This window comes from Bombyx mori, chromosome 25 (assembly GCF_030269925.1).
Source record: "Bombyx mori chromosome 25, ASM3026992v2".
Classification (NCBI taxonomy): Eukaryota; Metazoa; Arthropoda; class Insecta; order Lepidoptera; family Bombycidae; genus Bombyx; species Bombyx mori.
In genome coordinates this window covers 9,256,378-9,283,197 of record NC_085131.1, presented here as the reverse complement: position 1 = coordinate 9,283,197, position 26,820 = coordinate 9,256,378, and the positions used below count along the sequence as shown (strand labels likewise).

At 37.2% G+C, this 26,820-nt stretch overlaps 3 protein-coding genes across 7 annotated transcripts in view; 1 reads left to right on the top strand and 2 right to left on the bottom strand.

The window, feature by feature from the left end:
- Positions 1-8,757, top strand: part of LOC101741937 (zinc finger C2HC domain-containing protein 1C) — a 37,845-nt gene extending 29,088 nt beyond the window's left edge. For 2 of the 4 annotated variants that reach the window (XM_004921758.5, XM_062676184.1), the window contains exons 4-11: positions 191-268; positions 1,682-1,848; positions 2,805-2,892; positions 3,840-3,890; positions 4,305-4,325; positions 5,644-5,847; positions 6,724-6,895; positions 7,603-8,757. In XM_004921758.5, the coding sequence (XP_004921815.1) occupies positions 191-268; positions 1,682-1,848; positions 2,805-2,892; positions 3,840-3,890; positions 4,305-4,325; positions 5,644-5,847; positions 6,724-6,895; positions 7,603-7,766 (945 nt within the window). In that variant the 3' untranslated portion in view covers positions 7,767-8,757. The remainder of the gene's footprint in view (positions 1-190; positions 269-1,681; positions 1,849-2,804; positions 2,893-3,839; positions 3,891-4,304; positions 4,326-5,643; positions 5,848-6,723; positions 6,896-7,602) is intronic. The other 2 variants (XM_062676182.1, XM_062676183.1) reach the window with 2 other exon arrangements.
- Positions 8,758-10,381: 1,624 nt separating this feature from the next.
- On the bottom strand, positions 10,382-25,105 carry LOC101742323 (amino acid transporter heavy chain SLC3A1). Of its 2 annotated transcripts, none has more exons than XM_004921761.3 (12): positions 24,746-25,105; positions 19,241-19,431; positions 17,568-17,743; positions 16,749-16,949; positions 15,951-16,074; positions 14,955-15,124; positions 13,798-13,979; positions 13,217-13,389; positions 12,747-12,851; positions 11,853-11,968; positions 11,224-11,364; positions 10,382-10,605 (listed from the first exon to the last, which is right to left on the bottom strand). In XM_004921761.3, exons 1-12 carry the CDS (start codon positions 24,843-24,845, stop codon positions 10,497-10,499), a joined length of 1,788 nt encoding a protein of 595 aa, XP_004921818.1. In that variant the 5' UTR covers positions 24,846-25,105; the 3' UTR covers positions 10,382-10,496. The 2 variants fall into 2 exon arrangements, with proteins under 2 accessions (XP_004921818.1, XP_012544894.1); XM_012689440.4 differs by lacking the exon at positions 24,746-25,105 and adding an exon at positions 19,802-19,924.
- Positions 23,038-24,248, bottom strand: LOC101742185 (uncharacterized). The gene is made up of 2 exons (XM_004921760.5): positions 24,112-24,248; positions 23,038-23,845 (listed from the first exon to the last, which is right to left on the bottom strand). Exons 1-2 carry the CDS (start codon positions 24,116-24,118, stop codon positions 23,157-23,159), a joined length of 696 nt encoding a protein of 231 aa, XP_004921817.1. The 5' UTR covers positions 24,119-24,248; the 3' UTR covers positions 23,038-23,156.
- Positions 25,106-26,820: the final 1,715 nt, after the last annotated feature.

Sequence of the window (26,820 nt, the reverse complement as noted above, 5' to 3'; positions counted from 1 at the left end):
AAGGGTGGGGTAGCCGTTGTAACTATACTGAGATCTTAGAACTTATATCTCGAGATGGGTGGCGCACTTACGTTGTAGATGTCTATGGGCTCCAGTAACCACTTAACACCAGGTGGGCTGTGAGCTCGTCCATCCATCTAAGCAATAAATAAAAAATAAATAAAAAAACATTGCGGGAATTGTGTTACAGAAAATAGACAATTTGGTGAACGGCTCCGGTGATCTCAACCACAATCACGAAGATGACATTAGCGCTGTTAAACATTCGGTGAGTTTTTTAATGACATATTACATTTCATGTATTTTTTTGTATGGGGCGTGAGAGAACTCCAGGAAACTAAGGCAAATGTGTGAAATTTGTACCTAGGAAGACGATAAACAACTCTGTTGAACGGGAACTTGCACGGTTAGGTACCTGCCTATTTCTGCCATGAAGCAGTAATGCGTTTCGGTTTGAAGGGTGGGGCAACCGTTGTAAGTATATTTGAGACCTTTCAACTTATATCTCAAGGTAGGTGACGCATTTACATCGTAGACGTCTATAGGCTTCAGTAACCACTTAACACCAGGTGGGCTGTGAGCTCTACCACCCACTTTTTTTTTTATTGCTAGATGAGTGGACGATCTCACAGCCCACCTGATGTTAAGTGGTTACGGGAGCCCATAGACAAGCAATAAAAAAAAATACAACTGGGACTTAGATATCGTGTATCAAGAGAATACTAGAGGTCCCGCAGTAGTCGAAATTCGACTATAATTAATTGGAGTTGTAAGTTTGTACACTATTATAATTGTATTTTATACTTCTATAATCACAAATTTCGCCAAAACTACACTATAAAAAAATATTAATAAAGACAAACAATATTTAATCTATTCTCAATTTGACCACAGACGTCAATAAAAGTTTGACAATAAATAGTATGCATGCATGTGTGCGTCAAATACATGGTATGTAGTGTGTGTAATGTTTTCTTTATTGATTTAATGTATCTTTTATGCATTATTTTTAAAAAATATTAATATTGTGCATTTCTTCTCTGTATTCTCTATAAGTGTGGAAAATTTCATACTCCTCCGACCGCGCAATTTTCGTAAAAAGGGATACAAAGTTTTTGCTTCACGTATTAATCAAGAGAATATACGCGCTCCAGTGAGAAGCACAACTAGTGAGAAGCCAGTTCGTTTTCCCAACTCGCGATTTAAAACTAGAAAATTTGCTATCGTTCAATATAATGGACGCAATGGAAATGTAAATAAACGAATACGAAAAAAAAAAGTTCACATTTAGTGAGCTGTGTACAAATTTAGTTTCACTAAATTACTTAATACAAATAAATTAATGTGTTCGATTGATGTTGAGATAAGAAGTTTGCAGTTTACACCGTTGCGTAATTTAATATTAACTATCTTTTTTTTTCCCTACTTATGCTGATAGCCTTGAGAGGCTATTTCAGCTTCACCCTAACGTGTGTAGGTGAGCTCACGGGGCTCAAACCGGAGTGTTGCTAACACTGACCCTAGCAAGAGCAGTGCTTCGCAGAATCTACCACCGGATCCGAAACGCGACCCACTGAGAAGATCCGGCGAGAAACTCAGTGGACTGTGTCTACGGGGGACTCTATAAAGACACTACAAAACTTAACTTACAATACTTAACTTATTTTATTTGAATTCACAGCTTCCACAAAGCAACGGCGAAATCGGTACAGACAAAGATGAACCGGACAAGGTGGAAAACAATAATGATTTACTAGAAAATGAAACGTTTCCGGAAATGTTGGCGCCCATACCCACGCCCCGGACACCGGAACCGATTCCCGAAACAAAGAAGACTACTGTTACTAAGTATGCTCCTAAATCGATTAAACCACAATTCTTGTTACGAAAAGTTTCAAAAATGTGTTTAAAAACCAATATTAATTTCACTAGATTACATTTTTAACCGACTTCAAAAAAGGACGATCAATTCGACTGTATGTTTTTTTTATGTTTGTTACCTGATAACTTTTAACTGGGTGAATCGATATTGATGCTTCTTTTTTTATTAGAAAGCTGACGCTTCCCGTGTGGTCCCATTTCAATTTAGTCCAGTTCTGATAATGGTATCCGTGAAAAAACTATATATAAGTCTTAAATTTGCATTAAGTACGTGCGCGACAAATAGATGAATAACTCAATATCACGCCAACCGATTTCGATGATTATTGTTTTTAGTGTATATTAATTTGATTTGGAATATCTTTTTTTTTTCTATTTGAAGTCGCTTTTTGTTCAAGCATGTCTATTTACAATTATTATTTGAATAGATTTAGAATACGATTTGAAATATAACCGACTTGCAACCAACGAAACAAAACGCAGAAACGACATTTTTGGAATGATTTAAATACGATATTGAAAAGTAAATAAAGTAATTAAAATAATGGCAACTCGAAGCTGTTACACTCACGTGAATAAATAGGATCAATATCCTAAACATTGTGACCACTGACAACGGCGATATATAAAAAACTACGTGAGGAAATCTTTTTTTTAGGAATTTGATATGCCATGAGTTTGGTACGAAGAGCATAGAAAATACGGTTCACCAAACAGAAATTGTATATTTAAATGGCAAATACGAGTTTGATTGACTAGTCGTTTAATCAAAACAGACGTAAACCAAAGCTAACCCGTTGGGATGAGGTCACTGACCGCAGCGCTTTGTTTTTCTACAGTGGACTCAAAAAATCCACTTATACCTACCACATAAAATTTAGACTGTTTCGATTTTCAGAGTGGATTCTTTTGTATGCTTTTAGGACTGCACCAGCCAAAACGAGCCCTGTAAAATCGAAACCACAGACACCCGTAACGGCTTCACCTCGTAGAATTACCAGTGATAGAAGCGTAAGTATTCTGTATGCTATATTAGGTAGGTAAGTCATAAGATCGAGAGATTTTGAGGAGTGAGATTACGAGAGTTCGTAGATCCGAAGACAATTATTAAAACACGATACCGTTAGAAGAACCGTGGTCGAAAAATATATGTATATATGAAACCTTTTTTTTTTAATACGTTTTCTGACGAATCATCTGTACGTTCGTCAGTCATTTTCACGTCATTTCGGATTCTCCCGAAACGGTGCTCCTAGGTACCCCAAGCACCGGTCATCGTTATCGTCGAATCCGCTTGCGAAGAAGGGCTCGGCGAGTAAATTAACCCACAGACACAGCCCACTGAGTTTCTCGCCGGATCTTCTCAGTGGGTCGCGTTTCCGATCCGGTGGTAGATTCTGCGAAGCATAGCTCTTGCCAGGGTTCGTTATATCAACAACGTCAGGTTTGAGCCCCATGAGCTCACCTACTCGCCCGGTCACGCTAATATGGTCTCTCAAGACCATCAGGGAAAAAAAGCCATCTTTGTTTCACATTGCCCACGAAATCTTATACACTAACAACGTATTTATAATCAGTACATACAACAAATGAATATTGTTTTGTATTTATGAGAAACTCAACTCTTCTCTGATAGCCGTGCATCCGCCACGTGAACTATATTCATTAGGACTTACATCGACAACTTATATTAGTTGAAATTATTAATATGAAAAATCACTGAAATGTTTATTTTTAAAATATGTTGTATAAGTTAAACCTAAATAACCTTTTTAATTGACAAAGAGCTGGCCTACGTTCATAATTAAAAATAAAAACAATTCGTCATTGACAATTGACAGTAAAAATGTAAAAAATTTCGTTTAGGACAAAGATTATGAATATAAAATTATTATTGAGTAAATTAAATATGTTGGACTTAGAAATATAGCGGTCATAGAATACTATGTTTAACTTAGGTATCGGAGACGAATAAGACACGGGGTGCTATGCAACGACCAGCCAACACAGTAAGTTTACATCCAAAAATCTTAAAATCCAATAGATTATTGTATTGCGCCAATTTAAAAAAAAATTGAACTCAAATGAAAAGCAATTAATTAAATTTTTAAGCTGTGAATGCTAAAAAATGCCATATTCAATTTGTACAATACAATAGAAAAATAACCGCATTCCGAATCGGTGGTATAGATGTAAAGATTTAAAAGTGCCTGTAAAGCCTACTTCAATAGAAAATAATTTGAATTTGATTTAATTTTGTGTTACTGATATTATTTTTCATACGTAAAATAGTCAATTACTTCAGGCTTTTTTTTTTTTTAATACTTTATTCTACTGTTATCTTTAACGTGTTGTGCTTTTATTTGTTATTTCACGCAACAAATTTTTCTGTACACTTGCTTTTATATTGTTTTTCTTTCCAGACACCCAGAAAACCACCTGTGGTACGCATGTTATGGTATTTCTTAATCATCTAACCCAATAAATGCTCGCAATAGATCGCAATCTTTTTGTAGTAACTCGACACATTAGCATATTCATGTGTAGTTTATTTATTTATTTTATTTATACTTTATTTCATTTTTTTTTAAACCATAACATTTTGTTAGTAAGTATTACTTATAATCTATGTTAGTAACTTAAAAATCTAACACATAACCTATCAGCCATATCATTACTTTTTTTTTCCTTCCAAATGCCAGCTGCAAAGGCAAATCAGCAGTCCCTCGATCTTGCTCGATATGATGTTCTACTATTGCCACTGTCACGAACTCTACGCAATAACGATGCACTTCTCTTCCGCATTATTGCAAAGAAGTCATCTGTGTAAGATGTCGCAAACATTGTGGATGCACTACAAAAGCGCACCAGTGACAACATCATCTTAAGCGGATTATTGAACACGTAGGGCATTGTAAGCCCTTACCGTAGTAAAATAGATAATACGCTAATAGTCTTCGCACTTAAATTGCTATTGCTACAAATCTAGTCATTAAAATATTAGCTTCCTCGCTTCCTTGTTAATTAATTTTAATGTTATTGGACACGCTTAACAGAATATGGTTCATGAACTCGCGATCTCTACTAATGGAAATAAATAATATATTTTAAGTTACTAAGAGTTTTTCTTAGAATTCATACGTTGATTTGAAATTGTTTTGTTTGTGTGAAATTGTTTTGTGAAATCGTCGTGACCTAAAAAATAAGACGTCCGGTGCATTCGTGTTAAGCGATGCACCGGTGTTCGAATCCCAGGCAGGCGGGTACCAATTTTTCTAATGAAATACGTAGTACTCAACAAATGTTCACGATTGACTTCCGCGCTGAAGGAATAACATCGTGTATATAAAAATCAAACCCGCAAAATGATAATTTGCGTACTTACTGGTGGTAGGACCTCTTGTGACTCCGCACGGGTAGGTACCATCACCTTGTCTATTTTTACCGAAAAGTAATGCGCTTCGGTTTGAAGGGTGGGGCAGCCGATGTAACTATACTTGAGAATTTAGAACTTATATCTCAAGGAGGGCGACGCGTTTACGTTATAGATAGATGTCTATGGGCCCCAGTAACCGCTTAACACCAGGTGGGCTGTGAGTTCGTCCACCCATCTAAGCAATAAAAAAAAGGAACTCGCTACCTCTACTAATGGAAATAAATAATATCTTTTTTAAGTTACTAACACTCTATTAGAATTCATACGTTGATTTGAAATGGTTTTGTGTAGATATTTGAGACGACAATGTATTAATTGGTCTGCAGAAGGCGAACAGTGCGGGTTCTGGTACTCCTAAGGGTCGATCCACGACGGCGACAGCTCCGACCAGCGCGGCCGCGTCGGGTGACGCGTGCGGCGTCTGCGGTCGACACTTCGCCTCCGATCGCATCGCTAAACACCAGGAGATCTGCAAAAAGGCCCACAGCAAGAAGAGGAAACCCTTTGATGTACTCAAACATCGTTTGGCTGTAAGTTTATAACGTTCAATTGATTTATTTACTGGTGGTAGGACCACTTGTGAGTCCGCGCGGGTAGGTACCGCCGCCCCGCCTATTTCTGCCGTGAAGCAGTAATGCGTTTCGGTTTGAAGGGTGGGGCAGCCGTTGTAACTATACTGAGACTTTAGAACTTGTATCTCAAGGTGGGTGGCGCATTTACGTCGTAGATGTCTATGGGCTTCAGTAACTTAACACCAGGTGGGCTGTGAGCTCGTCCACCCATCTAAGCCATAAAAAAAATAAAAAAATTATCGAATATAAATAAATGATGCTGTTTCAAATTAATTAAGAACAGAGTTTTTATCAAACTTTTATATAAGGTATAACTGCATGTCAATGGTGATGTCACATTATCACATTGGGTTGATTTGAGAATGTACTCAGGGCTACTTACATATTATATTCTTCTAAATAACTTATATGTTTGATTTGATTAAATTTAAGCTTCCTTGGTTTAAGAAAGGCAAGGATTTTTTTGAAAATTAACAGCAAATATTTGAAATATAAATTACTAACGAAACCTTTTTTTCCTTAAAACTCAGGGTACCGAAGTTGAAAGTTATGTGTGTAAAATTGATGTGCATGTATTGTTTCGTCGTCAAAATCCTATTTTTTTTGGGTTTCCCTTACGACTCATTCTATTAATAATATTCTAATTAATGGCGTTACACTTTTGTTACACAAATTTCTGTTAAACAGTTTTCGTATTTTACAAAAGTTACACTTTTTTTTTTAAATCATTTAAATTATTAATCATTTTACTTTACATACTATTTTGGTTTGATTCGTGCTTGTATCACTTAGTTCTTTTTTTTTACAAAACTGACATAGTTTATCAAATTTTAGGGAACGGAAGCAGAACCCTTTATCAATAAATTGCGCAAAACCACCGCTACTCCGTCAACTACTAAAGTGAACAAAGGCAAGCAATTGAACAGCAACTGGCGACAAAAACACGAAGAGTTCATCCAGGCAATACGAGCGGCGAAACAAGTGCAGGCACATTTGAATGCTGGAGGTATATGATTTTGTACTTGGCTTGAAATACATTTGTTGGAAACCCAACAAAATTGGTATAAAACCTTTTTTATTGTTGTGGTTGTGGTTTCTGACATTACATTTGAATTTTGAATTATGGAATGTCAGAGTTTTGTCAATTCTCTTTTCATCCGTGCTATATTGTACGCGATTTATAAAATTTCTAAAATATACAAATTTTATACGTGCAATCCTCGCGAGTTTATTTATCAAGTTCCTTGCCCATCCTAATCATACAGTCCACTACAACATTAATTGCATTTCGCGAAGTAATAGGGAGCTGATTTATGAGCTTAGGCTGAATTTCGGGGACTAGCTAAATTTTTTTTACAATTCTGAATTTTTAGAAAGCATACACTTTTGAAGATAAATATCTCGCAGTGAGAAATAAGGACTTTGTCTCAGTCGCTGTCGTTCATATCGACGCTTGAAAGGCAAACGTGCCTAAGCGACAATGCGTGAACTTTACAGTAGACTAATTTAAAGTTGAAATACCTGAAAAAAATTATATTTTAACGAATCTAGCTGTAGGATTGAAATGATTTTAATAGACCTAGAAATATATATTTTTTGCGCATCGAATATGGTTATTGCCTATCGTTTATGTACAAATATGTGTTCGTCTATCAAAAGTAACTAAATAAACGACTATAAAAGATGCGGTACAATAATATCTATTATTTTCAGGTAAGCTGAGCGATCTGCCGCCCCCTCCGCCGTCGGAGAATCCGGACTACGTGCAGTGTCCTCATTGCAATCGCAGGTTCAACCAGGGCGCTGCCGAGCGACACATTCCGAAGTGCGCAAACTTTCAGTTCAACAAACCGAAGCCGGCCGCTAAACGACGATAACCAGGAAATCCTAAAGCGCATTATATCAATATCATTTACGGAGACTTGTTTAGATTTTTTCCGAAACAGCGATCACTGGCTACAAAGCATTTTCTTCATACGGTGATTGCATTAAACAGTATCATACCTTACTGTCTTTGACGTAAAGTAAATCTTTTAAATCGTAATATTTGTTAAATCAACTTGTGATTAGGGAGTCTTAACATCAATTTATAATCTCTGCTGGTAATCTTGCAACGTAACTTTGGCTAAATAGAAATTTGATCTTTATTTTTCCGTTGAATAGTTTTGAGTAGTTCCTAAAGTTGAGATCTCTGAAATGTCGGACCCGTTTGCGTGTAAGGAGTATTATACATCGAATCGAATTATTGACTGTCTGATTCAGATATTGTTCACGTACACGCTTTTCTACTTAGTTAAAATATTTTACGATATTATATCAACGAATTTACCTAATAGTAACAACTAACTAATCGCTAAGTAACCGACCCGATTGCTGATTTACGAATCGTGTCAGAAATGGACGATGCAATCGAATTAGTGAAATTTGAAAGGAATTGTCGTTTGAAACCTAAAGGCGTATTCACGTTGAGCGATTTTTTGTTGCGCGTCTGTTTGGCGACGGTCTTGTATTACACGGTTTGGATAATCATAGCACACGTCCATGATTATACATGCTATTTCCGTCGCCAAAGCAATACGAATATTCCTTTGAGAAGGCGTTAAGTTCGTTTGTATTTAAATATTCGACTTCTATTTTTTTTACATTTATTTGTTATTGTTGTATGTTTCGAAAACAATTTATTTTCTAATGACGCAACGAGCAGCGTATTTGTAGTTTTAAAACTCCATAAGTGATATAACAAATTAAATTTGAATTACGTTGGAAATACAATATATTTCACATTCAATAATAGTTGCTTTATAAACATGTTAACGACTTTCATACGCAAATGTTTAATATCTATTAATAAAATATAGTAAAGATAGATTCGAGGTTTTTTATTTATTTCGCAGACTTACTCGATGTTTTGTTCCGTAATGTAACTCAATAAAGCTCATCAAAATAAAGTCCATCTTGCATGCTTACTTGTCTCTCTGTCAATTTAACAGAAGACACTTGCGATATTATGACACACTAGCGACCCGCCCTCGCTTCGCTTCGGAAACATTAAATTTTATTATTGATAGGCAATAACTGCGGGTGGGCCGCGGGGCGAAGCTGGTCTAAAAAAAGAAGCCTAAGTTACTCCTTATATCATCAGCTACCTATTAGTGAAAGTCTCATCAAAATCGGTCCGACCGTTCCAGAGATTAGCCGGAACAAACAGACAGACAGACAAAAATTTAAAAAATGTTATTTTGGTGTATGTACTGTATATATATTCATATGCATGTAGTAAAAAGCGGTTATTTCAATACTACAAACAGACACTAATTTTATTTATATGTATAGAATTCATCGCCTTAAAAAGCAATGCAGCTAAGTAAATAGTTTGGGAAATGCCAGTTCGACCAGTCACCGTGTTGTGAAAGAACCATTTGCTAAAACTGTGACTCAGTTGCCACTATAGATTTAACACTTAACAATTAGACACATATGACGTCACGCCAATGTCGCTGGTATTTGAAATTGTTCGAATTATTAGATTTTATTTGGTCATTTAAAATCGATTGCATTAATATCGTCACTAGATGGATCTCTGCAACGCAATGCAGTCGTAACAACGTTACACAAAATTACTTGTTGCATTATAGTTTTAATTTAATTAATTTTGGCTGCTTAGTTAACAATTTTTTTTTAGATGGGTGGGCAAGCTCACAGCCCACCTGGTGTTAAGTGGTTACTGGAGCCCATAGACATCTACAACGTAAATGCGCCACTCACCTTCTGATATAAGTTCTAAGGTCTCAAGTATAGTTAAAACGGCTGCCCCACCCTTCAAACCGAAACGCAATAGGCAGGGCGGTGGTACCTACCTGCGCAGACTCATAAGAGATCCTACCACCAGTAATACGACTTTCTTAGAAAAAATTAGAACAAGACTTTCTTAAAATAAAATAAAATATAATAAAATCTTAAAATAAAATAAAATAAAAATAAATAAAATAAGTGGATGAAGGACGTATTGTACAAATTCAACAGCGGCTTCAATTAAACGAGTTAAACTTTGTACTCGTCTGCCAATACACGTTAACCTAATACAATTGTAAATAGACATGCTTTAACAAAAACCGATATCAAATAGAAAAAAAAGAAGATATTCCATAGCAAATTAATATACACTAAAAACGATAATCATCGAAATCGGTTGGCGTGACATTGAGTTATTCGTCTATTTGTCGCGCACGTACTTAATGCAAATTTGAGACTTATATGGTTTTCTCATGGATACCATTATCAGAACTGAACTAAATTGAAATGGGACCACACGGGACGCGTCAGCTTTCCAATAAAAAAAGAATCCTCAAAATCAATTCACCCAGCCAAAAGTTATGAGCTAACAACCATAAAAATAAAAACATAGTCGAATTGAGAACCTATAAAAAACCCATTCGTATCCCCTATCAAAGCACAGAACCCAAGATGAACAAGGCACAAAAATTAAAAAACATTTTTATGCTTCAACTTTTACTTTCGTAAACAACTTTATATGTGATAACGATTAAAAATATTGTATAAAAGCAAAATCATTGTAAAATGCAAACGAATTGTTTTACGCTGACGATTTATTCGTCTTTTTCACGCTTCTCATGTTTTATAGGCACATAAGACACAACGACTGTGGACTTAGCAGGGACCAGCACGTCCTCTGCCGGCTGATAGTTCTTCGTATAGCTGAAATGTAAAAAAATAAACATAAATATACTGACTATACTGAGACCTTAGAACTATATCTCAAGGTGTGTGGCGCATTTACGTTGTAGATGTCTATGGGCTCCAGTAACCACTTAACACCAGGCGGGCTGTGAGCTCGTCGACACATTTAAGTAATAAAAAAAAAAAAAATAAAAAAAAAAAAAAAACCCGCTGGACGTAACTTCTCGGGATCCTCCAAAAAGTCCACTGAAAAAATCTCAGTAAATGACCACCATTTTACTGAGATTATATTTCATCCCATATCATCTCATTTCATTTAATTTCATCCCAGTTGATTAATGTCTCAGATTAATCATCTTCATTTCACTCCATATTATATTTTTTCATAAAAATAAGAATATAAATTAAAATAAGACATTACTTAAAGGTCTTAGTTACCAGGTCATAAAATCCCTTAAAAAAACTCCTTTAGTATACTTTTTAGAAAATAAACACCTGCATAGCCCATGTTCATGAAGGATTTTACGACATATTTATTTATACGATTACCTATTTGGAGTTGGTACAGTTAAATACTAACTGCTACCTATTTCTGACCCGAAGAAGTGGCGTGTTTCAAATCAAGGGTTCACTTACTTGGTGACAAGTTTGACGGCTGGCGAGACGTTTTGAATTGTTATCGTCCCGGGCACGGAGGGTACAGCAGTGAGATTCGCGTGGAGATCCTGCCGGGACGGGTTGTACACCGCCATGTAACCGGTGTGACCCTCTTTCCATCTGAATACAAAAAAATAACACATAGTATAATACTTTAGTAGCCGCCATTCCTTTAAAACTGTTAAGAACATAGACATAGATTTTCAATTTGTCCAAACCTTAAAATCTACATTAAAGTTCAGGCAGTAATCGATGCCTACTCCGGCTTAAGTTACAGGACTAGATACTCTAGAAATGCAGTTTTTGTAGTATACGCAGTGGACAAATTTCTAAACTAAGCTATGAGGAGCCTGTTGTTTAGTGCGAGTTTTTTAACGTACTCAATAGCGTAAAAGTTAACTCTAATTTTTATGTAATTCGAACGTTTGCCTACGTTTGCCGCTAGGGGCGCTGTTCCGACTACATACAAATTTGAGTTAACTTTTACGCTGTCGAGAACGTTAAAAAACTCGCACGAAGCGCAGTGAGACCAGACGAAAAACTGGTTTAAGGTCGTCTCTGAGACATGCATTCGCATCCTTATGTCTACTGGATAAGGTAATAATTACCTTGCACAAACGATGAGTACGTTCTCGCTTGCGTTACGCGCGGGCGCGGCCGCCACGTGGTGCTCGCCGTGCGACAACGACGCGTCGCTGCGGAGGTTCACCAGATCTAAAAGAGACTGTAACACGCACACAACACATTCTTAAGAAAATTACTGTAATTAATTCTATGGTCGGTTAAAAGCAAACAAGTCAGCAGTTGTTCTGTAATCAAACTTTTAATTATAGCATTTTATTGCTTAGATGGGTGGACGAGCTCACAGCTCACCTGGTGTTAAGTGGTTACTGGGGCCCATAGACATCTACAACGCAAATGCGTCACCCACCTTGAGATATAAGTTCTAAGGTCTCAAGTATAGTTACAACGGCTGCTCCACCCTTCAAACCGAAACGCATAGTAATAATGCGTTCTGCCTATTTCAGAAATAGGCAGAGTGGTGGTACCTACCCGCGCTGACTCACAAGAGGTCCTACCACTAGTCTAAAACTAAATTATTTATATAATTGTAATTCCTTGTAGAGCATTACTGCGTTACTCGATAGAATTCAGGCGGTAGTTCTTTATCTTGATGCATACAGCGAAGCGTTCCGCGGTGTCTCCTCAGTAAGATGAGGCCAGTGCAGTATTGGAAAAATCCTTATCGAAGACAAGTCGACACGCAGGCTCGTTCCGAACGTGTAGCGAAAGTTAAATAGTTATTTTTGTTAGTCCGAGATTTGATCCATCTCGTTCTCCATTCCACGTCGCAGTGTCCTCCTCCCGGATGCCGCATTAGAGTTAGGTCTTTCTTTATTACAAACTTAAAATTAAATGCATCTTTCACAAATCAGTTTCCGTCGTGTGATCTATTTGCAACTATACTATTTATTTAAGCACAGTTAAATTAATAAACTCACGGTGTCGTTTTCGTCAGCTGAAAGTTGTTTTATATTCAACAAAGGTGCTGCCGGTAGAAGCATAGCAAACGATGCTAATTCACGATCGTCATTCGTATCCGTCAACTAAAATTACACCATTAAAAATGTACTAAATTAGTAAATCCGTTTCCGGCCAACAGACCGCCCAATGTACTTACTTGTTCTTTTCAAGTAAACGAATTCAATATTCAAAATGCCCGTTTTTTTTTGTATGTACTTAGTGTCAATGTCAATCGAATAATATATAAATATATAAACATTTAAGTGCAATGAGCAAAAGGGTGATTTAGACAAACTCAATTATAAAAAAAAAACATTTCAGAAAATTTAAATTCAGAGGCAAAAAAAAAAAACTAAAAATTTAAAACTAAATTAAACTTTACTAATCTAAGGGCAAATAATCAAACTGAACAATAAAATCAACAAAATAAAAGGCGACTTAGTCTTACCTGAAGAATAGGCCAAGAGCCAAGAGTTTTGTTTATTCTAGAGGCGAGCGCGTCTGCGTCCTCCGTGACGGGCACGGGCGCGGCGGACGGCGGCCGCAGCATCGACACGTTGTGGTTCAGCAGTATCAGGTCCGGCAGGGAGCCATCTTCCTTCAGCGTGAACACCGTCGGCTCTGTTCAAAGTCATTAAACGACTTAAGCAAATCATTTTTAAGTAGTCGTGGCCTAAACGATAAGACGTCCGGTGCATTCGTATCTAGCGATGAAACGGTGTTCGAATCCCGCAGGCGAGTACCAATTTTTCTAATGAAATATGTACTTGACGATTGACTTCCACAGTGAAGGAACAACATCGTGTAATAAAAATCAAACCCGCAAAATTATGATTTGCGTAATTACTGGTGAGGCAGCCGTTGTCTATGGGCTCCAGTAACCACTTAACACCAGGTGGGCTGTGAGCTCGTCCATCCATCAAAGCAATAAAAAAAACCTTTTTCAGGCAATATTGAACTGACTGTTATTAAACTGACGTCACAAGACACGAAAGAAAGCTCGGGGCCGGCAGTGATGACGTCACATACCTGATTCTTTGGTGACGATCTTCGACCAGCGAGCCAAGAGCTCCTTGAGCTTCGGCAGGTCGGTGGTGTGCTTGTGCTCCCAGAAGTCGTACCGCATGTGATCCGCGTCCACGCTACTGCCGCGACCGACGCGCGTCTTCTCCTCAAGCAATTCGACGAGCAAGTGACGCGCGTTATTCAATCTGTTTTTGGGAACAAACGTTTTAGTTTCGACATTTTGGAGCTCGGAGCTCATAGATATCTACAACGTAAAGGCGCCACACACATTGAGATATAAGTTCTAAGGTCTCAAGTATAGTTACAACGGCTGCCGTACCTTTCGAACCGAAACGCATTACTGCTTCACGGCGGAAATAGGCAGGGCGGTGGTACCTACCCGTGCGGACTCACAAGAGGTCCTCCCACCAGTGATAAATTAGAATTGAAGATATGAGCCCGCATAGGTTCGTATCACCATTCTGCTAGAGTCTAACGCGAGGCAGCTATATCTTACGGTTTGAAAGGTGGTACGGCCCTTGTAGGCATACGAGCAAATGGCCCGCTTGATAGTGAGTGGTTACCATTGTCCATGGGCTTCAGCAATGCCAGGGGCAGAGCCAAACCGCTGCCTACCGCTTAATACTCTCCACAAGCCTCGTTTGAAGAAGGACACGTCATAGCGCTCGGGAAACACCGTGGAGGGGAGCTCATTCCACAGCCGGATGGTACGTGGCAAAAAAGACCTCTGGAAACGCACTGTGGATAACCGCAGTGGCTCCAGGTAGTATGGATGAGCTCTAATCCGGTGGCGGGCGGTGCGATGGTAAAGACGAGATGATGATATCACCTCAAACAATTCCTCAGAGCTCTACCCATGGAACATACGGTACAAAATGCAGAAAGAAGCGAAGTCCCTCCGCAGACCCAGAGGTTCCAAACGATCCGTGACAATGGGATTATCGACAATCCGAACGGCTCTCTTCTGTATGGAGTCAAATGGAAGAAGCTGGTATTTGGGAGCCCCGGCCCTGAGATGGGAGCAGTACTCCACGCGTACTGTGTTGCGGTCGTCGGTAACACCCAGTCGTCCACCAATAAAACATTATAACGGACATCACTAATGCTCAATAACATCAGTAAAAACTCATTATTTATAAAAAATTAATAGAACGAATTACCTGACTCCACTAGCGCCGGCACCCATCCAGGCCTTCAGGACCATGTCGAACTTCTCAACAACTTTAGGATTATCGAAATTAAGATCAGCGCAGTTGTCACAGAACTGATGCAGGTAGAACATCTGACGTTTCTCGCTTCGTGTAAACGCTGGCATGTTGATTTTTGAAACCTAAATATTAGAAAATGTCCTTAGAAAAATATGACATGTTTAATTACTAACCAAATGTACAAAATATACATAAGTGCGTTTCAAAGACTTTTTTATTCTTATTAGTAAGATGGGTAGACGAACTGACGGTCCACCTGATGTTAAGTGGTAACCGGAGCCCATAGAGATTTATAACGTAAATGCCGTCACCCACCTTGAGACATGATTTCTAAGGTCTCAGTTTTAACAGTACAACGGCTGCCTCACCCTTCAAACCAAAACGCATCCTTCTTCACTACAGAAATAAGCAGGGTGGTGGTATTCCTCCACAAGACGTCCTAACAGTTTGTTTGACAGTATTGTTTGAATTTATAAAGAATTCGTTAACAAAGGTCACCCACCATCCTGCTTATCTTTGCCATGAAGCAGTGGTGCTTTCAGGTTTGAAGACTGGGGCAGTCGACGTTAATCATTAAAGAATACAATTGAGAACTTATATCTCTAGGTGGGTAAAGGCATTTAGGAGGTGATTATTTCTGGTAAATATTTAGCACCAAATCGACCCAGAGGACTCATTATTTCAAATGAAACCATAACTTCATTAATTGTGGATTACATGCAAAAACACCATTCTATATTACGAGGAGTTCTCGCTACCCTAGTGGGAAGATGCATCCTCAAGGGATGGTTCAGCTAGACCATAGAGATCACAGCATAAATGCCTTCCAGCCACATCGAGACAGGATGATTTTCTCTATTCCTCTCTCACTAGTTATGTGTGTAGACAAAACAAACCTATCGGACAACGGTAGACTGTGACCATGATTGAATAGAAAAAACAACTCACCCAATTAGCAGGTTGTTCCTTGGTCCAGATGAAATAATCAGTATAGGGCTCAGTGCTGTTCTCACTCTGTACGAACCAGGTATGGTTGGTGAACACGTAGTTCGGTATCAAATCAACAATCACTCTGTTGACAAAACATGACAGGCATTAGAATAAAGTTATGATTTCTATCAAGATCTTCTTTTATTGCTGGTGGTAGGACCTCTTGTGAGTCCGCGCGGGTAGGTACCACCACCCCGCCTATTTCTGCCGTAAATCAGTAATGCGTTTCGGTTTGAAGGGTGGGACAGCCGTTGTAACTATACTTGAGACCTTAGAACTTATATCTCAAGGTGGCTGGCGCATTTACGACGTAGATGTCTATGGGCTCCAGTAACCACTTAACACCAGGTGGGCTGTGAGCTCGTCCACCCATATAAGCTATAAAAAAAAATCACAGCATGTGGTATAACACCAATATTTTCTGAACTGTTTTCCTATCTAATTCAATAGTAGCTTAAGTGGCTATTTGAGCAGCTTTCAGAGCGTTAGGTGAGCGTACGGGCTCAACCTGAGAGAATTGTTAGAACTAGCCCTAACAAGAGCAGTGCTTCGTTGAATCTACCACCAAATCGAAATTGAGACCCACTGAAAATATCCGGCAAATAACTCATTGGTCTGTGTCTATGGTTTAACCTAACAGTTGCAATAATGCAGCTCTGTAAACCATGAAAACTATTATGTCTTTTTGGTGCACTGAGATCACAATGGCTCAATTTAGCCCGCGTACCTTTATTACCGAGGTTGATAATTAATTACCTTATTCCGATCTTCTTAATTTTGTTAAACAGAATTTTGAATTCGTCCAGTGTGTCACGTTTGTCGAGCACTTCGTAAGTCGGCACTTGGACGAACACGCCCTGAACTTTGAATGTCTTCAGCAGTTCCAAATCCTGTTGTAAATCTTGTGGTTCGACGGCATCGACCAAGTCCAGTCCGACCAGGGGACCGAGTTCGTACCTGTAGTTACGAATTTGACAGTTAACGGAATTTTTCAATAACGCTTATATATCGACACTTGAAAGGCAAACATGACTAAGCGACAATGCGTGAACTTTACAGTAGACTAATTTAAAGTTGAAATATGTACCTGAAAAAAAATCTATTTTAACGAATCTAACTGTAGGATTGAATTATTTTAATAGACCTAGAAATATATTCTTTTTGCGCATCGAATATGGTTATTGCCTATCATTTATGTACAAAGTAGTTATTGTCGCTTAGTCACGTTTGCTTTTCAAGCGTCGATATGTATACAAATTCAAAAATTAACACTATGGCAATACAATAGATGACAATTAAAATTCAAAAAAATATGTATCTTAAAAATCTTCATGTGAATTAGTTTATTTGGTGTAGTTTGGTTTACTTAAGCGGGCAGAAACACAACCAAATCGCGAGGCATTGCAATTCTGGTTCTACATAAAAGTACATTAAAGTTCAAATTTCTGCTAATTTAAGTGAGAAATTTATTGCATACAGCGAAAGGTCGAGTAACCAATGGCCGTAGACAAATCGTTTAACGTAACATTGAATCTATAAACATTCTAGAGTTGACGTATAAAGTTAATTACTGACCATGTCCTGGGTTCGGGCGGGCCGCACTTGGGTGCGCGTACAATGACTGCAATAGCCCCGGCGAGCATGCACAGCCAGGCCACCCAGAACAACACGAACAGCGACCAACGCAAGTTCACCCAGAAGGGATCGTCAGCATACTTCAGTACCTCCTCTCTCGTCATCCCAGTGAATTGCTACGAAAATCGCATTAATAAATAACTACTATCAATGAAGGAAGAACGTTATGAGCCATGCGAAAAAAATCAATGGCATATTTTGGAGGCTTATGCTTCGACCACATCATTTTAAAATTATTATTTTTGTGATCGAGGGATTACTGGTAGCCCGGAGGCCTTTCCAGTTTCACCAGGGCATGTGGGCGAGCAAAGGCTCAGCCAAGAGAACTGACAACTCAAGAGCAGCTGCTTCACGAGTAGATTCACTACCGAATCGGTATCGCGAACTGCTGAGAAGATTCGGCGAGAAACTCAGCGGGCTGATGTTTAGGTTAAGTTGCACGTTGGACTCTTTGCCGAGTTCGACGAGTACGGTTACCGGAGTCCCTAAGCCTGCTCCTAGTGTTAGAGCTAAGGTGTTTAATGCAAGTGTTATTGGATCTGATGCGATCCGTAAGGACGTGTCTAGGGCGTCGACGGTGACTGGCCCCCTGCGTGAACAGGATTCGGTTGATTCAAGTACGGAAAGATGAGTGATCCGGTTTAACGCTTTTTACGAGCCACTTAAAGTCCAAGAGTGGCGTCCACATTTTCCGTGAGGCTTCACTGAGAGCACGTATATAATGACGATAATTTTCTTATCCTTGGCCACAGATTTCATCATCTTTTTTTATTGCAGTAACTGGCGAATCCACCGCTGAATGTACATATTTCAAGAAAACGGGCCCTATAGCTAGATCACTGTGATTTATTTAAATCGGCCGCATTTGTGCAAATTTAGAAATTATGAACGCACTTTCCTTGAAGGCCCAGGTTCTGATGCCAAAGCTAAAATCTTAATAAATCAATGAAAATTGTACGATATTTATTATTATTTTTAAACACGACATCCATTTCCATGTTGTCATCTGTCATTTAGTGAATTGTATTTTTTTTAATTTGATTAATATATTACGCATAGGAAGTAAGAATGCGTCAAGACGATGTGAGATCGTACTATTTTATCTATAGAGCCGAAATATATCTAAAACTAATTCTATTTAAGACTTATAGAACAGACATATAGTATTCTTGGTAAATGACGACTAAAGGCTGTTTTGAAGTAAGAAACGACATCGGATTCCAATAAAATAAACACGATATATTAAACTATAAATCTTTTTTCAAATCTATTTGCACGTGGTTCAAATTTGATTGTCCGCACGCAGCTATCGATTAAAGCATTCGGCATTCAGAGTCTAAGAGTACTTGAAGTGGTTTAAGATCAAATTTTTTTTTTCTTTCCATTGTAGGCATACGGCCCTCCTGAATGGTTACCGTCACTCATGGCGGTCAGCAATGCCAAGGGCAGAGCCAAGCCGCTGCCTACCACTAAACACATTACATTTTCCGCTAATCTTTGAAGAAGGAGTTGTTAAGTGTGTGTTTTTTGTTTCTATATATATTTGAAATATAATTTAATTAAGGTCATAATCCTATTATTAACCGTCTACATAATGGTGTAAATTCAAGTACCCGTTTATTAGCATCGAGTTCAATCTTCGCGTCACCATTCCTGTGGTCCCCGACGACATATTTCGCATCGGACATGTCCACCCGGGTTATGATTTTGGCCTCGTCTTCCTTCTTCAATAGTTTCTCTTCGGCGCCGTCGGCAGATATCTTCTCCTTCGATTTGCCGAGGTTCGTTTTGGACGACCGGAATTCTGCAATAAAACCACGTGCTCCATCTATTAATATCGCTTCGATTTATTCTGGAATACTTTAGTTTTTTTTAATATATAGCGTTATGAGAACAGTTATATGAACAAGAAAGTTCATGCGATCAATAATCAGAAAGAGACGTAACTACGAACACTCCTGATTAGAGGAGCAGCATCTCCTAGTTTTACAATCTCAATGACAATGCCGCTTTGAATATCAAAGGAAGCATTGTATTCTCTTTAAGAAAATTGCGTCAGTCATCCATTAGCGCAGTAAATCCTTTGAATTTCGAATGGATTATACATATTTTATGATTACAGCTTGTAATTGATTGAGATCAGAAAGCAGCTGAAGAAATTCAACGATACATACCAGAAATCAACTAGTAAACGACTAATAATACTAAACGAGATTCACGCAATGTTATTTTCGGCCGAGAGCAAGGAGACGACTGAAAGCGTTCGCCGAAAAGCTTACATGTATATATACTCCTATATCTACAGGGGCGTTACGCAAAAACCACAAGTAATAACCCGTTTCGTTCCCCAAAACTCGACAGGGGATCCATCAAACCCGTTTTAGTTTTGTCAGTTAATTTTTGAGGTACAAGAACGGGAATTCCTTTTAAAGTTTCTTGGAAGAAATTCTTCATCGAACAGCTCCTGTGTTGCTTTTATTTCTCGTCAAGTGCCGTCGTTGTCATGGGATATATATGATAAGTTAATAGCTACGAGGTGCGTTCTTTTTTTCGCACCTATTCGCTGGTAACCTAAGTGGCTATTCCAGATACTCACGGTCGGGTTGTAAACCTCAGGGATACAACCAGAGAGAATTTGCCAACAGTAACCTTAGCAAGAGCAGTAGTTTGCAGAATCTACCACCAGATCAGAATCGCGATCCACTGAGAAGATCCGGAGAGAAAGTCAATGGGTTGTTTTTCCATAGACCTTAATGTGATTTAAATATTTACGTATAGTAATCTCACAATGTTCAAGATCGGATGCTTAGACTGAACAGCAATCGCCAAAATCGAATAATTAAGAATGTAATAATAAATTTCAAAAATCATACGTACATAAAACTTGTAACTTTAAATTTACTCTATACTTTTTAGTGTCGTTTTCGGTGACAATTCTGATTCATTCGATACTATGTTCACTTTGCCCGCCATTACGGTCATTCTCCTTCAAGCGGACTGATGGGTTAATAACAAAATAAATGGAGCATCAAACCGATTAGGTCATGAATTGAATGTCCAATTTAGATAAGGATTTGTAACAAGATCGTTCGATGAGGTCAGAGGGGTAAACTGTCGGTTTTATATACCAACATATATATTACTCGTTTTACTTAAAATGTAAGGATATAAGGAGGGTACGAAGATGCCCTCATTAAATACTAAACGCTTTTCGGAATGGTTGCCCGTAGGGTTATTTTAGTAGACCACAAAATTAGGATAAAAATTCGCCCATGTAGCTGCCGCAGAGAAATTAATTTCTTTAATTGCCTCATTTCCAAACATGAAGCAAGACAAAAACTTAATCAGACATGCCTATGTGCTGGTGTATGTATGGTATGTATTTTTTATTTTTTTGCGTAATGGGTCAACGTGACCTTTAAGTTGTTAGGTACCAGAGTTCAGATCACAAAACAGAAATGACACGACCCAACATATACATCCACATATTATTATGCTGTCCGCATTAGCCACAATCTCTACGACACTTAAGACTGTTTTACTCGGTAACTAATAGGCACCAAACTGATATTAGTTAAACAACCAGTCTGGTAGACCGTACGCTCGTCTGTCTACGAAGGCATTAAAGACATTCATGAAATCTTATCTTACACATGTCAAAGAAAAAGTAAGAAAATTATAATTTAGGTCTTTGACACATAAAAAAATCGGACAAGCGCAAATCGTGCCTTTAGGGCAGGGGTTCCCAAACTTATTTTGTCTACTGCCCACTTTGAGAATATCTAATTTTTAGCGCCTCCATTTTTTCACCTACATCAAAATCACTATAGCGAGAGCTCAGTCGGTGTCTAAGAGTCCTCCAAGATGAAATTACAAATCGCCTCCGAAGCCTCTACACAACGCCCCATTTTTTTTCCGGGTCTCTTACCGCCCCCCTATAGGCCTGCAGCGCCCACAAGGGGGCGTTATCGCCCACTTTGGGAAAAGCTGCTTTAGGGTTTCGGATGCATAAGGCTCTCCATACACAGCTCTGCAGTAATATCTTTGTTCACGTTAATACATGTATCAACAAAATATACATAACACACAAATGCTTCAACAGAAATAATTTAAATAGACACATTAGACATATTTTGATTAAAAAGAAATACAAATTGCATTAAACTAGATTGCATCAGCTAGAGCTTAAACAGAAAAAAAACTTCAATCATGAAATCACTGATGTTATTGATAGTACTTTCTTGGGCGTTTCTAAATCATAGATTTAACAAATACTTCTTTTACTAAGGTTTACTTCATTCGCTTATATTATTTTCATTTCCATTTTATAATTTCCGACATTTCAATTATGTTACTTTCCTTATTACAGAAGACCAGTGTCGTTTGACCATGCACAACTACTGTCTAATTATTATTTTTACTTGGACTGCGTATTTTAATGGTTTAATCTCGCGTTTATTACCGTCATTATATGATTTCCAACGTTCCAAATACTTTAAAACGTTTTTTACCAAGGACGACTAATGGTTTTTGTCGATATTTAAATATTGTGCTATCAATTTCTAATTATTTTCTTTACTTTTCGCGAGTCGTAAACATAATTAAAAGTACTTTTACGAATTAATCCCACGCTTATTATTTTTATCATATAATAATAATATTATATGAGACGTTTCGAGTATGTTACAGTTGTTAAACCTCATGATATTTTCAGTTATTTCTGTGTGAAAAGAAACGTAAATATCTATTAGGATTATTTTTTTAATTAGACGGTAGTCTCAACAATTTCGCCGTTGCCGGTCCCAAGCCAGGATGAGAAAAGAGGAGAGTGGTTTGTACGTGTTCTTCCCAACTGTAAAAAGTTAACACCCAGCATCAAGCGACAGTGAAAGATCTTGATTTCTTCAAAGAATGCAGAGCAAGAATCAAGGGCTACTACAAGCCCAAAGGATTTTTAATACCCTTGAAATAAGTGGACTCGCAAACCCGCAATGGCCAGCGTTTTAGGGTCAAAAATCTTCATGCACAGACTTTTAGGAGAGCAATTGAAAAGACCTACGCTCAGAATTGGGTGGACACGGGTTGAAGAAGTTATCGGCAAAATATTGATATTGCAACGAATAACACCTTAGCGGTCTCCGTGACCACAGGAAATGTAAAGTATTTGAAATGTAAGAAATAATTACAGTGAGAATAAACAAACTCGAGATTAAACTGTAAAAGTAGTTTTAATTATACTGTCTAATTAATGTTATTTTTTATTGTTACAATATTAAAATTTATAGTCAGACAGAAATTCTCAGTGACGAAATCTGTACAAGACCCAATGCAGGCTAGAATTAATTAATGACATTTTTCAACAGAGTTAGCTTAACAATTAGGTTTTAGGAATGTAAAGAAATACACAGGATTCAAACCTTTAAAAATATATTTGTCAGATTGTAATAACCTGTGTTAATGTCTTAAAAAGTCAAATACTTTATAATAATTCTTCTTAAATTTGGTCAATATTTTAATTATTTTAATGTATCAAGTTTGATTTAAACTATTCAAAAATTGTTGAAACAATATATTCCGTTCTCTTTGTATGTTATTTGATTCTTGTACTATATTTATTAATTTATCTAACTTCTCTTCGACTGTCCTCTGCCTGTTTCTCATTTCTAGTGCTACCTTACGGAAATCAGTATATCTTCGCCTATTTAATTTCCTTTTAGACTCCTCGCTTTGACCATTTGAATTTTCACCCATATCGGGTTCCTGTTCAAATTTCGATGGTTCAGCCATAGACAATATAGCCTTAGTGACAGTTTCAGTTGCATTGTCCTGAATTTTTACTTGTATATCTGGTCTATACTCCCCATTCTCACTGTAGATTTGTTCAAATATTTCAAAATAAGGCCATTTTATCATAACAATCTCATTTCTATTTCGTCTCTTCAAAAGTCTTACATATGTTTGTTTTAAATTTCGGAACTTTTTATCACAGCTCTCGGGGCTATTTCCTACCGCATGTGCTATTTCTGCCCAGACAGTCTTCTTCTTTACTTTTGAACTGCGAAATTTGTCCAAATTTTGTAAATATAAATCTAAAAGTGTTTTGGTACTATTATTGTCCCAGTGGTCATCTTGATCATCACCAACATCTGTTCCTGTAACTTCGGACTGATTGAGTTGCATATACACCTCCTCTGTTTCAAGATACTCGACATCTTGAGCTAAAAATTCAACACAATTGTCATTCTATCCTCTTATTAACTCTTAGCAATATTTAGCAATTGAATAATTTAAGGCACAATTATACGCTGCCGACGTGTTATCGTCGATTGTCTTTTATCTCGTGCTAAATAAGTACAGTTTATTGCTATTGTAAACATCGGACCAGATAACAGCTTGCGGCAGCGCTTCATTGGATGAATTTATCCAAAACTGTACAAAATTAAAGCTGTTTAAAAATTAATGAAATAAACGTGAATATATTTACCACTCATTTGTAGTACCTATTTTTCTGTGTAGAAATCAATGAATATTTACTCAATTAATAATTTATGGACACGTTATCTAATGCAAACACCAGCGATTCTTGCATCACTCAGCGGCCTTAACAAAATGGCGCTGACCGAACGTAAAGCGCTTTATAACCCGACCAAATGTAAAAATTATTGGATATTTTTAAAAAGTTTATAATAGAAACATATCTATTTTTTTGTAGTTTTAATGAAAAAAAAGGAACATTTATGTAGGTACGGCTTCTCTTTTAGCAATCAGTTTAGCCCTACGAACACGTTGTACAATAATGAAAAATTTGAAAATCAGCAATCTGAGTATGTTTTTTTAATTTCACCGCGTCACAACCTTACCCTTGAACTACTCAGAAAAGTAGTAAGTGAGAGCAGCTGCTACATATTTACTGAATTAATATATATTCATTTTTATTTTAATACTATTTTAAATTATTTTTTTCCAAAATCTTATGTTAACTGTCAAGATTAAGTTAGTTTGCTTTACCATTCTAATTAGAGTAATTTAACATGGAATATTTGCATTTCAATTTGATTCATTGAACTTTAACATTTTTTTTTTTGAAATCATCTAGTAGTTTTTTTGCCAAATTTCACCTGTATCAGATTCTGGTATAGCCTTGTAGGTTGCAACGTGTTCATCCTCTTTCACTTGCCCTCCATCAATCGAGAGACGGTTTTTCCGTGGCTCCGACATCGTTAATTGTGTACTACACTCTTAAAACCAGTTTTTCACTTCGAGAAAGTAGCCCTTTCACTATAAATCACGACTTGCAAATTGCTGTGCAAGGTACCAATGTACTAGGCCTCTGTCTTTCTTTTCCTAAACTACTCCATAGATTAAACAAAGCTAACACCCAACAGAATATGTTCCATCCATAGATCATACACAATCGTGTGTATATAATTTTAATTTTAAAAATTTTAATTATGCAGGATTACTAAACCATCGAATAATGACTATCACTTTTTGGGAAAGACCAGTGGCCCCGAAACAGGATTTGGACAAAATGCTGGGCGTTAATAATTGTTAAAAGTAATCCTTTTTTAAATTTAATGTGGCTCAAAATCTCATCGTTATTGTCCCTGTTGGGCAACAAAGGCTTACGGCTGCGAAAGCTTCTGGTACTCCTGAACAAATAGAGCTAATTGTTAGGATAAATAAATAAATATATTTTTATTTCATTCTTAAAACTGTATTTTGACGACATGTCATAACGTTATCTGCTTAAAAAATAAATATAGATTGGTTATAGTTTTATAAGAATAGACATAATAAGTAAGTCTTCGTAAGAGCTTACACTGCAAAAGAGTACAACCTTGTTTAAAATATATTTTTCTTATTCTTATGGTGAAAATTCGAAGAGTGAAGTTGTGTAAAATATTTTATTTTATTAATTCAGTGTTCCTTATGGCTTAACTGTATAATAACGGCGATTTATCAACTGCTTAGGATCTGTGAAAGTACACAAATTTAAGAAAATGAAACAAAGCCGCTGGATGTAGCTTATTCAGTTCTTCTAAAAGAGCCACTGTAAAAGGGTAGGTTAATAAATATCATTTTATAGAGACTTTAATTCATCCCATCTCATCCTCTTCCATTTCATTTCATCCCAATCGATTATATACACAAGATAATTGTCACCTGTAGTAATTGCAGTTGTACAACAAAAATAAGCAGACTTTTGAGACTTAGCCTAAAGATTTCATTGGCAGACCATAAAATATTAAAAAAAACATAGGTCTATGGCGCTGTAGCATGGTCCGGGCATTGAAGTAGGAAACCTATGGAAATGAAACGTCAACAAAAAATTCGTGCCACTGTGACGTCATCTGGCCACAAAACATGGCGGCTTTAGTGCTGCCCAGAAGATTTTAATGTTAGTAGGTTTTATCGATAAACGTTCTTGGCTTATTTTATTTTAAATATTGTTGAGTATGAATGTATTTGTAGAAATTATACTTTAATAGGAATTAAGTTTATTGTTATGTGCAAAGATGATGTGATTTAGATATTATGTGAAATCTAAGACGAGTTCGTGCTTCAAAGGAGAAACCCCATTCTGGGCCTAAGCGTTACACGAATGGGATATGTACCAAAAAAATCGTCTATTTTGCTTGATTAACCTATTGAAATCTTAGCTTCATTGACAATGGCCAAGTGTAGAAAATAAGTTGAATTCAATTTTTTGTTTTTAACAATCTTTGTAAACATCTGCAACACTTATTTCAATATACGTAACTAGCTCCACAAACGTGTGGGTTAGAATTAGAGTATCCCTAAAATAGGATCGATAAAAAAGTTTTCATTAAAATTAAAATAAGACTGACCTAAAGGTCCTAGTTACCAGGTCATAAAATCTCTTAAAAAATCATTTCGTGCGCAGCGCGTTTCGCATTACGTTGTTTTTAATTTTGGCTTTCGTTCGTTTTCGTAAACAACCTAATGCACGATTTCTCGTAACAGGTTCCATTTTTATTTTCAAAGCAACCTGTTGCTGCAACAGGTTTCGTAAAAAATTACTCATCTTTAGTAGGAAAGAGCCTTAAAAATATCGTTTTTTTTTTAAATATCTCGAACAATAAACATAACCTAAAATGTAAACATTGTCTGATTTTACCAATTTGGCCATTGCTGGGAGATCTGAAAATTGGGCTCATGAAACCTTCTT

Coding starts and splice junctions, on each gene's coding strand:
- LOC101742323 (XM_004921761.3), bottom strand. CDS start 24,845: ATGTCGGAGCCACGGAAAAACCGTCTCTCGATTGATGGAGGGCAAGTG. Junction 15,125..15,950: donor AGGAACAACCTGCTAATTGG/GTGAGTTGTTTT, acceptor TCTAATATTTAG/GTTTCAAAAATCAACATGCC. Junction 10,606..11,223: donor GCCGTCAAACTTGTCACCAA/GTAAGTGAACCC, acceptor TTTACATTTCAG/CTATACGAAGAACTATCAGC.